General features: G+C 37.5%; 1 protein-coding gene across 4 annotated transcripts in view; it reads left to right on the top strand.

Moving 5' to 3' along the window:
• The window catches only part of diaph2 (diaphanous related formin 2), a 454,593-nt gene that overhangs the window by 144,435 nt on the left and 295,298 nt on the right, over nucleotides 1-14,860 (top strand). For all 4 annotated transcript variants that reach the window (XM_023328256.1, XM_023328254.1, XM_023328253.1 and 1 more), the window contains exons 14-17: nucleotides 3,219-3,335; nucleotides 9,159-9,277; nucleotides 12,737-12,801; nucleotides 14,535-14,639. In XM_023328256.1, coding sequence (XP_023184024.1) covers nucleotides 3,219-3,335; nucleotides 9,159-9,277; nucleotides 12,737-12,801; nucleotides 14,535-14,639 — 406 coding nt within the window. The remainder of the gene's footprint in view (nucleotides 1-3,218; nucleotides 3,336-9,158; nucleotides 9,278-12,736; nucleotides 12,802-14,534; nucleotides 14,640-14,860) is intronic.

Raw genomic sequence — 14,860 nt, 5'->3', positions numbered from 1 at the left:
TCATTTTGATTACTAGCTTACATTTAGTAAGAATTCAGTTTTCAGAGCAATTGAAATAAATTAGTATTAATTAAAGGGTTTTTTAATAACTCTTATGTCATTGTCATGATTCAGTTCAAAAATAGGAGTGCTGTATTAAAGCATATTAACAGAAAGTTTAGTAGAAGGAAAAAGTGTGCTAAAATGCATACTAGAAAGACTTTACACCTTGCCCACAATGCCAAAAGTACCAATATCCAGTTTAATGGCCATGATATCACTGTGCTGACTCTAACCTTCTTAGTTTTTCTATGGCGTATTTTCAAGTGAAAGATTAGACACTTAAAGCCGACAAGCTGAATGGCAATATTAAAGTAGCCTGGGCTCCATTATCACCTCAACAGTCCCTCAGGCTCACAGCTTCAGTAATTCATGCAAAAGAACCAAGCATTTTCATTATTTTTCAAGAAGCTGACATTTTTATTGCTGCTTCTACCATATTTTTCCTTCCACTACACTTTCCATTAGTTTGCTTGGAAAATGGACTCTGGATATATAGACCAAAACACAATGTTTTTCTTGGTCTTTTCTCATGTCTGACAAGCTAAATTTGGGATTTTTCATTAGCTGAAAGTCATAACCATCAACATTTTTCAAAATCTATGCCTCACATTTCACTTTTTGAATTAAAATCCTGAAATAAAAAAAAAACCCTGTCAACTATATTCTAATTCTCTGAGATGCACCTGTAGCCACACTACTTGTTTCTCCACTTTTTGGCTCTGAAATTTTGGCGTGTAAGTAATAAGAGGAGCACAAATTTAGTCCTGAGTGGCAAACTTCTCCTGGCATCTGAGAGAAGATCTCTTTAATAATTCAGAAATCTTCTCCCAGGCCATGTATGAATAGCTGACATTGTGAGCAGACGAACCAGACTCTGACATTATGTAGATGTTCGTTCCTGCTACCATTTTCTTCCACAGCTCTTGTAAGGGCATAAAAGTGCCACGGTGAGTGACAGTTTGGTGTGACACTTGCGAGGGGAGGAGGAGTTGTGAATGTGTGCATAGAGAGGAGTGGGTGGAGGTGGGGAGGTGTAGCTGGATTAATGATGTGCTTGAGCAGGTTCACAAATGAGAAGGCCTAATGTTTGTTTCCAAGGACAATGTGGTATTGATCTGTGAGGTATGGCCCTGATTGGAAAACCCAGGTTACCCTTTGTCCTTTTGTCTGCATGGAGCGCACACACACACCAGAAAAACCTCTACCACCTGAGCTCTGCACATGTGTCTTGTTTCTCCCAGCGGTTTCATAAATATTAACCTGAAGAGACTCGTCTCCTGTGTCCAGCTCTGGGTCCAGGTGCTGAGGAGATGACTCCAGGCTCTAATAAATATTAATGAACTGTGGAATGGTGATTGATTGACCCCACCACTGACTGGCCTACATCACACTTGACTGCCACTCATGTTTATTCATTATTTGGAGAGAGAGAATAAAGGAATGGAGAGAGAAACTAAGAGTGAGGAGAAAAAGCTTCGATTGCGTGAATGAGGGGAGCATGGAGGAGCTCAGCGTTTTACAGCAGGGTTACGTCCGAAGGTTAGTGATAGATGAATGAAGCTCGGCTCTCTCCCAGGGTGAGCTCCTTCTCCCCCCTGCCTTCTGAAATGCAGCTGTGGTGAGGTTATAATTGAATCTCCCAGGGCTGGTAATTCTCGCAGGTAGTGCAGAGGAGAGAAACAATACTTTAGAAGAGCTTTAATTCCCCCGTCTGTTTCTAAAAGAAGAAAAAAAAAATATTTAAAGCATTTTAATTACAGACACTGTTAACATTGATTTGGAGAGCGGTGAAACAGCATTTAAAGGCATTGATCTTTTCCAAGCGCAGTGAGGGATCTGGCAAGCGGAGCAACCCATAGATCATGAACACATTTCTCCGGCGTCTCTGTTTGCTGTGGCGGTTGATGAGACTGTGGGTTTAAATACTTTAATGCATATTGTGAAGAGCTACGATTTGTGTATAGATTTTAATCGTCTTCACTCAGAAGTGTACATTCACCCATCATGAGCATGAATGTCGTCATAATTTGAGGCTTTGATTCATTTATATGAACGAAGCTTGATCATTGATAATAAAACCTACCCAACCCTAGTAATGGAAAGTGTATCTTAGCAAGATGATTGGTTGACATCGACAAGGACTTGGCATAATTCTTGTTGGATAATTGACCTTTCTTTTTATGAAATAATTGTAAATTAAAATTTGCCTTTTTGCTGACTTGGATCCACCTTTTAGACATAAGTTAAGTACGGTAGATTTATTTGTGGGGTTTTTTTTGGATCATTTGGTTCAACCCTGAACACCTAATTGTGCTCAGGTTTCAAATTTTTTGCTGTTGATAAATATAAACATTTGTAGGTAGCCTTTCTACAAATTTTTCTGTCCACTTTATACAATACAACTGTGAGTAGCAGTGAACCTTATTCTGCGCAATTATCTAAAATGTGTTCATACTTTCCTTTAACTTGCATTGTTGGAGCATCTAATTTCCGTTTCTACCATCTTGTCTTCTTTGAACGGTTGAAAGATCAAATCAAATGCTTTCAATCGAGATGTATTGCTCATTAGACTTAAACTTAAAGCATTAAATGGCCCGTTAGATTTACCGGCTGCTTCAGCTGTCAAGCCATCAGTGGATTTCCTTTAAAAGCAAAGCATAGCTAAGACACACAATCGATAGCTTTTGCAAATTTAATCGCCTAACATTTTTCTTCTACGTGCATGCCACTTTCAATACAAAGGTTTAGCCTCACATTTGCTCCTACCCTGCAAAAGATCAGATCCTCAAGATTTAGTTGGTGTAGAAAAGTAAAGCATTGAGTGACTTTTTCATGTAATTAGTTTTGTATGTTTTGAAAGGTCTGGAGTGACAGGTGAACCTGTGGGAGCCTTCTTCAATGCCAGTCCCCCTTTCTCAACTTAGCAGTTTACTCTGTCACAGCTCCCCTGAGAGACAGCAGAAAAGAGAAATTATATCTCTGTTGACTTTTGTGCGATGATGCCTGTCAGAGAAGCTGAGCTGCAATCTCTAAAAAAAAATAAACGCTTCTAATGAAAACAAACTGTAATAACCTTTAAATGTTCACAGGAGTTGAATAAGTTTGTCAGAATGGATGCTTTTAGAGCTATCTGATTTAAGAAAAAAGTTGTTTTTCCCTTAACCTTGCTCTCTCACTGATATGAATGAAGTGTACCATCTCCTGTCAAATATGGTGAAAGACACCGCCTCGGAGACCTACTTTCTGTCAATCCTTCAGCACCTATTGCTTATCAGGAATGACTATTACATCAGGTAAGTTCTGTTTGGCTTTTACATACTGCTGGCCTTGTATTGACTGATGACCTAGTGAGGCTAACTCTCACTCTGCCTCTATAACTGCAGATACAATACCCACAAACCCATCAATCTCATTTTACGTTCACGCAGGCACTTTTCTTTAACGGATGCCTGGACGTCCATAAAATGTCCTCTCTGGACTTACATCTGCTTTTTAAAAAAGAGACATTTAAAAATGTAAGGGAAAATTTGAGCTATTAGCTGCATTGTTAATCACAACAGGCTCAGTGATCAGGCTAATCATTAGCGACTTTTTGATGCCTCTCTGCTCCTATACACCTGAATCAAATGGCTGAATTACCTTTTTCATGTCAGCAATATTTGTAAATGCCTTGTCATTACCCATTGATTAGATTCGGGTGTACTGGGGGAGAGATGTGTCTCAAGGTTGCAGGACAGCGGCACTGCTAACTATTATTAGCGTGCAGTTTGATAACACTGCCGTTCTCTGTATTTTATGTTTCAGACGCTGCAGCAAAATGTTCACTAAAGGAGGCTGCACTGTGCTCTTTGTGTGAATGATTTTATAACATCAGACGCTTTATAAGATCAAATAAAGATCTATAAAAGATCTATAAAAAATCAAATAAACTGTTTTTCTATTGACATTAGAATATGAGAGCAATGTGGTTGAGAAACCTCCAGTTGAAATCTGAAAACTTTAAAAAGGAACACCTAATTTGTTGTATTTACACAACTTGACAAACTTATAAAGTTTGGCCTGGTAAAAACGTTGATTTTAATCTGTTTTATAATAAACTGAAAATGTTGAGAATGAAGTACAAGATAATCTCTGTGAGAAAATGCTTATCTGGTAATTCTATGTCTTATAGCAGAAATAGAACTTCTTTAGTAAATCTTATTCTGAACTACAAAGTTAGTTGCTTATTTACACAAGGCAGCATTATTTCAACCAAATTATTCATATACTTTTCCACAGCTTTTTTTATTTTTCAAGTTCAAAATTGCTTTATTTCTCCCAAAAGGAAATTAAATGTTCATACCATCCAAGTTTCTTGAGCCGTTGTGAAAAGTGATGCTGTGGGCAGAAAGGATCTCCAGTAGCAGTCAGCCTGACAAAGAGTCTGTGTCGGCCTCTGACTGAAGACACAACTGTCATAGACATTATTATACAGGAACATGTCCTGGATGACATCATCAGGTGTTGCCAAGCACTGCTAATCCACCTCACTTGCTTCTGCCTCTCCTTTTTACCCGACAGGTGTCTCTAACACTCCTTCATGGATTTTAACTATAAACCCTCAGATGATAATTTTTCTTCCACTCTACCATTTTTCCGATAACTTTACCCAATGATAGCCTGAAAGTTACAAACCAAAATATTGTTTGTATTTTGTCTTTTTTTGGATCACTACCTGCAGACTTCTGCCTGCTGTAGCTTGAATCATTATCTAGGACAGAAGTGCTGCATCACTGATATCTGTATGTTAAATTCATACTCCAGCCAACAACCTTAATTGGATGAGTGTTGGCTGTGTTGCACAGGAGAAAGCAGTCGTTTAAGAGTTGGCGGTTCTTATTTCTTTGCACTGTTCGAATGATCATTATCAGGGGAGCCATTTCAGTCAGGACATCGTTTTGTTTTGTCGAGAATTAAGCCACTCTAAAATGTAAGCTGCCTAATGTTTGAAAAAGCAGATTAGTCAGTGACTGTAAAATGAGAGTGTGACTTATTTTAATAGAGAGGCTCTGATTAATTTCTTGCTGCGTCAGAACTTTTTGCAGAACTGCGGCTTAAAAAAAGAAAGTTGGAAGATAAGAGGATGAGAGGAGGTGGATGAATTTACTAAAGACAAGTTGCTGTCCCCTTGGAGTCATGAATAATGCATTCCTCATCTATTCGGAGGAAGTGAGAAATAGAATTCACATTTACCATCCATGTCTACCTCTGCTTCATTGTCCATGTTCAGCTCCTTGAGGCAGAAGCATGAAGGGATCAGTTGAACTGCTCATGAAAAATCATCTAAAGTTCTTTCAAAAGATATGTTATGAATTTCTTTTCCCTTCAACCATCCAAACTAATGCAAGTATGAACTCAGAACACAGACATTACGAGTAGAAACGCATCATGAGTGACACATTTAATTCCCTCACATCACAGCTGCAGATTATGAAAGATGGAGAACTAATGCAGTCCAAGCAGCTTTTTAAATAAATACTGTATTTCGATTTAGGGTTGGATGAGGTGAATGTGAGGGAGAACTCTGAATCCAGACCAATTTACAAAAAACATGAGCTTGTGTATATTATTTTATCATTTTTGTCCGCTATGCTGGGTTTTTTCAAAGTAGTCTCACGCTTCAAACTTATTTATGTGTTGTCATGTTGCAGCTACAAAATTCAATGGATTCTTGAGGTGTTATGTACTGAAACTTTATATAATTGTGAACTGTCAGTCAAAGTTACACACATATATATATATATATATATATATATATATATATATATATATATATATATATATATATATACTGTATATTAGAGTGGCTTAATTCTCGACAAACGACCTATACAATTACAGCTTTTTGAGTGCATCTACTAGCTCTGCATTTCTAGAGATGGAAATTTTCAGCCCAGTTAGACTTTGAGCAATTTTTCACATAAACATCCTTCGATTTAAATTATCACTTTGCAGCCTTTTGTAGTTGTAATGTTAGGTTCTGTCATTTCCATAAATATGATTTTTAATATAATTTTCCTGATGAGTTTTGTTTTGTAATTTTCTCTAACAAATCTTTTATGTGTTTGCAGAACAGCTGCATTTATACTGGGATTAAATTAAACACAGCAGGTGTCTGCCGTGTCTTCTGAAGGCAGTTTGTTGCCTTATGTTTTATTTAGTATTATACTCTTACATTTCTCAGCACGTGCCTCAGATTTTTATTTTTAACATCTTTTGGAAACGGTATATCTTTTACTATATCTTCCCTTCCCCCATGATTCACATATTTGTGTTGATCTGTTGCATAAAATCCAAATAAAATGTACAGATGTTTATGTTTTTAACGTGACAAAGTCCAGAACATTTACAAGGAAGTGTATTTCCTATTTTTCATTTGCTACCACTTATTATTTTTAAATATAATATCATTAAGCATTTGTTTTTTAAACATGGCAGTCTTCTAATTATGAGTGAACCCGCTCTGTCTACTATAAAGTCTCCAAACAAAGCAAAAGTTGTACGTTTTTCCCCTTCTGGGGCTGGGTTTATTTTTGATAATTAATCTTTCCTTGCAAGTGTAGTGAATTGGAACACATCAAACCCACCCAGCAATAATAGAGCAGATCTTCTCTTTTGGAGCCTGGTGATACGGGGATTACACTGGTTATGTGGAGCAAGGCTGGATCAAGTGGCTGAACCACAAGTTATCACTAGAAGAAATGAAGGTGCCAAAGAAAAAGAAGAAGTTGAGGATGATACTGGGGACATGTGCTCACTTCGGGAGCCCAGGCCTGCCCACTGTGGAAGGGCCCTGACAGTTCTGGGTCACTCTCTCCATCTCTAGTTATCTCCACCCAGTCTCTATCTGCTCGGTGGCGGCGGTGGAGGATGGAGGACGAAGGGGAAAATAGTGTGGCTTATTGAGATAATAATGTGGTGTGCATTCATGACAGTTGTAAGCCGAGTCCCCACGGTGCTTAAGCCATGCGGGGCGACGTGTGAGCTATCACCAGCTTGTGCCAGTCATGAGTGGGTGAATCCACCAGCTCAAGATTAATTTGTGGCATTTCATGCTTTCAAAACAGTACACCTAAATGCTGGTTTATTCTTATTTACTTTAGCTGAAAATTTCTTTTTTTCTTTTTCTTTTTCTTTTATAAAACAACATTCGTGTGCCTTGTCCACCCACAAGGTATCGCAGTGGAAAAATAGACTTTGAGATTAGCTGTTAAACTTAAAAGGGCAGATGTTAACTCTGTTTCATTTAATGTTTGATGGCAACAAAGAGCTGTCATGTTCCTTTTTATTTTCTCGCTGACATATTTTGTTTATGTGCAGTTTTTGGTCTTTTTGGACAAAATTAACCCACCTGGCAGCAGACACTTTGTTCACAGTTCTGCCTGCTGTAATCAATTATCACATTTTAGCAGCAGTAATGCTTCCCCTCCTTCTCGCTCAATGTTTTTCACGCAGAACCAACAGACAGCCAAGCCTTTGATCAGACTGAAGTCCTTATCTAATCTAAGTCGTCTTAAAACCTCAGGCTTTTAGACGTCTCCGGTTATAAATCAATTGGACAATCTAGAGGAAGCTAAAAATATTAAACTCCAGCATATTTATGTACGAAGGTGGATCTTTTACTGTCATCCACTGGTGTAAAATAACAAAACACATTAAAGTGTAGTTGTTTTTTTAATTAGGAATTTAATGACAATCAGAGGGACTTAATTGACGACTGTACTTTGAATTTATTTCTGTGCTGTTACCAAAAACAAACTGAATAATTTCCTATGATTATTTAATCAGATCGCTGTTTTCCAGATGGTAATGGATTTCTCTTTTAGTAATTATGCTGATTCACTTCAGAACTGTCTTGTTATCCATCTTGGCCAGCTTCACATTTGCTTATATATTACATCCTATAATTTAATATTCATATGTGTCTGTAGATATTACATTGATGATTTAGTCAATTTCTCAAACCTTTCAACATTTTTTCTCCAAATGTGAGGTCATGCCACTACAACAAAATATGTATTTATTTCAAAGGTTTCATATATTAAAACACATTAAAACAATAAACAAACATTTTTTAACCATTTTTTGACTCTAAAAAGTTGACTTAATCCCATTTTTGTTTTAGTTTGGTTATTAAAACATAGACTCGTGTTTTTTGGACTGTAAAGGTAATTATTTTTCTTGCATGTGGTGATTGTAGAAATTGCTGTTGAAGGCTTTTATTTTTATGTATTTTTTGTGTTCTGATGTTTTGAAGAGGCCCAGCAGGAGACATCAGTTTGATGTCTCAGAACCCTTTCATGCACTTGAACAGTGAAGTTTAGTTTTAGTATATTAAGTTGTTGTCAGGGTGTCCTGGCTGACAGTTTTTCAAACCTCTTCTACTCAAGATGAAAATTTAACTTGCAAAGTAGATGATGTTTAGCTTCTGGAAGAATAAAAAAAAAAAGCAAGACTGGTTTCAGATTTAAACATCAAACGCTGGCCTGTGTCAGGGTTAAAAAATAATTACTTCTCAGTTTGGAGCTCGGCTTAAGATGGCATTGTATTTGCTAAATGTCACTTGCAATTAAAGTTGATAATGTTACACAGAAAAGGTCACACAGCAACCTGCGCGGTGGCGACGGACTTTCAGGCTGATTCACAGTCCGTGTTTGACGACGCCACGCTCCCAACTGCCTGGCATGTTTTCTTGCCCATTGTGCCTTTAATTACACACATTACACTGATTAGATTTACATTTCAGTTTTTACGGTCGCCCTAATTGGCAAAGAAGATTGCAAATTACGCAAGGGGGCAGGCGTAGCATTGGCGGCCGTCAGTCACCTTGAAATGGACAGACGATCGCGTGGTTGGTTTCTGTGTAGCCATTAATCTGCTAAATTTACGATAAGGGTGAAGCAAGTGATCAAATTTAATGGTGCACCTATTTTCTCCAGCAGCAGCCTTTTCGACATGGCATTTTGTGACCTCTACTTGGATAAGGGAATCATTTGTGGTTAATTAGCCTCGTGGGCTTTGTGTCACTCATATCTCTCATGTCTAATTGTTCTGCTTTGTCTCGTGACCTCTCTCAGACCTCAGTACTACAAGGTGATCGAGGAATGCGTGTCTCAGGTGGTTCTGCATCGCAGTGGGACGGACCCTGACTTTGGCTACAGTAAACGATTGGATGTGGACTTCACTCAGCTTATTGGTAACTTTTCAACTACGTCATACTGCAAATGTTGTTTATGTGCCACCTTTTGTTGGAAAATGCTAATATTTTTGCTAATGCTGATATTTTTTGATACTCGTGTTGTATTCTTACTTTTTGACAAGGTGCTATTATTAAAGTAGGATAGTGTTCCTTTAAATATTATTTTTAAAATATTTATTTTTATTTATAAATTATTATTTTTACACATGCAAATACAATAGAAAGTCTTCATTTTGTACTTTCAATTAAAAAGTTTATAAAAGTTTAACTTACTTAAAATCAATCTACAAAAAATGAGAAAAAAAGGAAAACTAGCCCCTACAACTAATACCACCTCATGTGTTTTTCTTCACAAACTCAGACATTTACAGTTTAAACTGAAAATTGTTTCAAGATCCAGCTTTCATGTGACTCACTGAACTAATAGTTACCTGTATAATCAGAGAGCTGCTTCACATCTGTGTTGCATAGAATCAACTGACCTCTGGCTCAGGGCATTTCAGCCCGGGACAATCAAAATACATTCCACAATCTCTCTGCATTCCTCGATTTTGCCTCAGAAGCAGCACTTGTATGTCCCTAGCCATGTTTTTATTGAACGAAGGTCCGAAAATTATGCTGGGCAATTCATCATGCCCAAACTTCTGCTGTTGCTTTTTCCTGCCATGTTTGTTTACTATGAACTCATGTTTAATCTCGACAGGTTTACAGAGATCTCCCATCTGACCTCAATGCTCTTGAGTGAAACCTGTCTGTGTGTGTTGTGTTTTATTTGTCATGTGCTTGTTATATGTATAATTTTTTATTGTACACAAGACTTGAGAGACTTGTGGAGTCTCTCAAGTTTTGAAAATCAACAGAGATTTAAAAAATCTTGACCTGTAAACCAGGCATTTGTTGAGCCTTGTCAATAATGGATTTGTTATTTGATCCATTCCATTGATAGTCTCTTCACTGTCTTTCTAGGTTTGGTTTCCATTCTAAAGCACCATTTTAGCCAAGTAGCACTATTTTCTGCACTTCTTTTCATATAACTACCTTGTTCCTCTAAACAATGTGTCCATTGACCCATTTTGCTTAGATTCTGCTAGAGGAATGCACTACAACCAGCATTTGCTGACTCCTTAAATAACTCCTTAAATGTTGTTGTGAAATAACAATTCACAACAACATTCAGTTGATGTTCCAAATGTTAAACAGAGTCGGATATATAAAAATCCTGGCAGCTGTATGTGTTGATTTCTATTACTACGCTACATCTAACTGCACATAAAAACTTAATTCAACCACAAACTGCAATGTATCTGGTTGGTGTTGTTGGACTAGTTTGTTTTTTTTAGTATAACTGCATATTCTTTTCAAACATCAATAGATTTACAAGCTAAACTCATTGGCTGGTCGAAAAAGTCCAAGTTTTCCAGTCTATCTAGCATGCATAAAATGAGAATAAGTTTTACAGTAAACTGTGTTTCATTTGGCCAAATGAATCGTTTAATGGAGAAGCGTTTGCTTTAATCCAGTTAATTTGTGTTGGTGGAGTCAAGCAGACAACGTTAATTTGAGCTGCAATGCCAAAGGAGATATTTTTTTTCTCGCTGAAAAATAAAAATAAATTGACTTTGTCTCTCACAGTTGTGTCGCTAGCTTGTGACTTGCCAACAAAGGGTCATTAAAAGTTTCTAAACTTATCCCTTGAGAACAGATGCTGCATGAAGCTTTCTCTCACACTTTGCTGAAGTTTAATAAAAAGCACATGGAGGGATGAAATGTGTCTTTTCTGCCCTTTTTAGACCTATTTTTAACATTTTAGTTTCCTCTTTTAAAGCGAGTTGTCATCTTAAGCTGTAGCTGTGTAATGATGGCAGGCTACGGACAAAATGCCTTGATCCACTCACATTAAAACTTGAGGCATTTTGTTTAAAATGCATTTTTCCAGAGCCAAATGGTGTTCGTAGGTCATGAGTCATGTACACTTCCACTCATTTCTCCACCAAACAAGCTTCATCTATTGCTTCAACTCAAAAGTATTTAAACCCCTTGAACATTTTCTCAATTTGATGCATCATAATACGGTACTAAAGTTCTTTGTATGTTATTGGGATTTTACATGATGCACCAATAAAAAGTCATACATGACAGTGAACTGAAATGAAAAGGAAGTGTGTATTTTTATTTATTTAAATAGAAATCTGAAAATTGTGACATTCATTTGTATACAACTGTCTGCTGGTTGACATTTTCTCTCCCACTTTGCTGAAGCTCACTGAAACACACATGTGGGAATTGAAATGTGTTTTTCTCCATTTTTTAAGTCCTATTTCAGCATTCAGACTGAGTCAAATTGTTGTCAAACCCCCTTTTTCTGCAATTACAGCTGTTGGCGTAGCTATCAACTTTTGCACATGTAGAGATAGACAGGTTTGTTTATTCTTTGCAAAATTCCTCCAGCTCAAGGTGATTGTATGGATAGCATTTTTGAACATCAGGTTTCATCTCTTACCTCAGATTTAGGCCTGGAGCTTCACTGAGCCATTCTTACACTGATAGACTTTGAGCTAAGCTACTCCATTGTGGTTCTGGCTGCTGGAAGGTGAAAGGTCTTTTCCAGACTAAATATAGTTTTTTTTCTACCTTATATTTAGCTTCATCTATCTTCACACCAACTCTGGTAGTAATGGTGTGGGCATGTTCGCCCACTTTCTCTGCCTGGTATGTTTCCTGCTCTTCATTCTGTTGGTTTGCTCACTAATGTTCTCTGACAAGCCTTTAAGACCTTCACAGAAGAGCTGAGCTTAGACTTGCATTAAATCACTCTGGAAAGCTCCATTTACTGCTTTGTTGGCTTTTCAAAGCAATTGGTTGCCCTGGATTTTATTTATGGGTGTCAGAGTACAAGTGCTTGAATAAAAAAGCATGCCATATTTTGCTGATTTGTTTTGTTTGAAAAAACTTTTCAAAGTTTTAGGTGAAGCACATAATCTACATTAAAAAAATAAGTGGTTTACAACTCTACTGTACACTTATAGTTCTCATTGATTTTTTGTTTGCTACCTTAAACTTGCCAAGGTGCAACAACTTACCTGACCTGTAATGATCATGTTTCTATTCCACATAAGGTTTTAGCATACAGATAATGCCAACTCTTCTTTTTTTATATATATAGAAATCTGATCAGCAAATTGCCATATTCCATGTATTCTTGGGAACCTTCAGTTGCTGTTTGAAATTATTCCTTTTGGAAATAATGGAGTGCAAGCTTTTTTAGAATACATTTTGGCACTCTAAATGAAAAAGGTTCCTAAGAAACTCTCACAGCCCAGGTGAATGACCTAAATTGGAATTGGATATACTTTTAAAAGAAGACACCAGTTAACTTCGAAGCCTCACAATAAGTTAAAGATGCATGCTGCACCCTAAGATGCCTTTCAAGTGTCTCACGCCCTTCTTGTCTTGCAGATCAGTGTGTGGATAAAGCCAAAGTTGAAGAGAGTGAACAGAAGGCTGTAGAGTACTCCAAAAAGGTGAGACATTAATCACTCAAATAACCCTCCTCCCCTTCCTTTTGGTTGGCCAGCTCCCGTCAGCAAAGTTTTTTCTTCCCCAGAGCTCCCAGACAAGCTATTGATTTAGCATGCCCCAATCAATACCTGGCTGTGACGCTACATGATCCGTATCAGCATTACAAGAATCGATGGTGATGTTCTGATGTATACTTATTTGTGCACAAGGTTGGGGAGAGTTAAGCTATGTGGAAAAGCCTTGATGTAATTACGTATTTAAGGCTGGACCTCACTTAAAGGTTTAAACAGATTCAGTTACCGGCAGTTCTGTGAAATAGTGTTTTAAAACCTCCAATTTCTTGTTTTTTTTTTGTCACACTGTGAACTGTCAGAATACCACAGAAATATCAGGCAAAAATAATTAGCGCCTAAAGATGTCTGCATGTCAGCTGAACACAAATGACATAAAATTTTAGTTGTCCTTTGACTAGGCCATTCTGAAACAGTCATTTACCGTTGCTTGTGTAATTATCATTTTCTTGCTGCATTTCCTAAGTGGACTTTAGCTTAAGGTCACTAACTAATGGCTGGACATTCTCCCTGATCAGAATGAATGTTTCCATCTATTAAAGCCAGTCCAAAAGTACTCCCTTCCCTGCTTGGTAAATGCTGTTAGTCTTACATTGCATGTAAAGGTGAAAAGGTTCAACTTTTGACCTTTAGGAGCTTGTCTCCTAGCTCCACAAAATATTTAGTGGTCCATTGGTAAACTTGGGGATAATAAAAATGTCTTTTGGTAAATCATTATTTTAGATCAGAGGTGTTTTTTTTCTTTTATTTGCTGTGAAACTCTCAAATGGATGCATTGTTTGCCCAGTTTCTTTCTAATTATTGAGATATGAACTCAATTAGTTAAATGATGTGAGACCTCCGTGCTTTAGATGCTGGTCTGGGTTTTTCTGTGTCCTCCTGGACAAGCTTTCGTTTCAATCTTGGAGTTATTTTAATAGGCTAATCACTACAAAGCCGGTTTACTAATTTCCAATAGTTAGTCACTGTGGTTCCCTAGAGTCCCAAAGCCTAAGAAATGATTTTGTAACCTAATTTTGACTGATGGATGTCAATGAAATTTAACTAAATTTTCCAAATATTTTGGTTAATCAGTTATCTCGTAGTTTAGTGAGCTTGCTAATCAACTTGTTAGTCAAAGCAAGGTTTCCCTTCACAAATTAAATAATCACTTGGAAATCTATTTTTTTATACTCAGATTATTTTTGTTTGATGATCTTAAAGGTGTTGGTGTGACAGTAAATCAAAAAAAAAGAAAGAAAGAAATCTGTAATCGAACAAATACTTTTTCACTCCACTGTATTAAGGCAAGAAATACAGTCTCAACTTCAATCTGACAACAGCAGGGGTCCTGAATGTTTTTTCTTAAGACTCGTGTTGCGGCGATACACTCTGCTCCCTGCTGGGCTGGTGAAATTATTGTTGCGACATGCCTTGGTTTCTGCAAAGGTTAGAGCCATCAACATACATGAAAACCAAGATCCAAACAAGAGACAAAGGGTGACGGGACTCTGGGGCTGTAAGGGTTATGGATAGAAACGGGCCTCAGAGTGCGAAGTAGCGTGCTTTCTCTTCCTCTTGAAGCGCCCTCTGGACACTCTCCGGAGACAACCCTACGCTTACCTTTACCTCCCTCTACACGTGTTTGTCTACACGCAGACATTCTTGTTTCTCTTCTCTTGCAGTTTGATGAGGAGTTCAGCGCACGGCAGGAGGCCCAGGCCGAGTCCCAAAAAAAGGAGGAAAAGATCAAGGAGCTGGAGTCAAAAATCCAAACTCTGGAGACGCAGGTAAATCTTACTACTCTGGAAAACAACCAAAAACGGCACCCCCAAAAAGTTATTTTGATCAAGTTGAGATGAAATATATTAAATACTTTTCAAACATTCACACAAATGAAAATGTGTCTGAAAAATCATAGCATCAAGGAGTAATGGGACCTTGAGAAACACTTTGATTGGGTCAGAAGGATACCTTTTCACCCCACTTAAAGATGTGAAGGTGCTGTAAG

Source organism: Xiphophorus maculatus, chromosome 23 (genome assembly GCF_002775205.1).
Source record: "Xiphophorus maculatus strain JP 163 A chromosome 23, X_maculatus-5.0-male, whole genome shotgun sequence".
Taxonomy (NCBI): domain Eukaryota; kingdom Metazoa; phylum Chordata; class Actinopteri; order Cyprinodontiformes; family Poeciliidae; genus Xiphophorus; species Xiphophorus maculatus.
The sequence above is the reverse complement of the archived record's forward strand: the minus strand, read 5'-3'. Positions and strand labels throughout refer to the sequence as shown.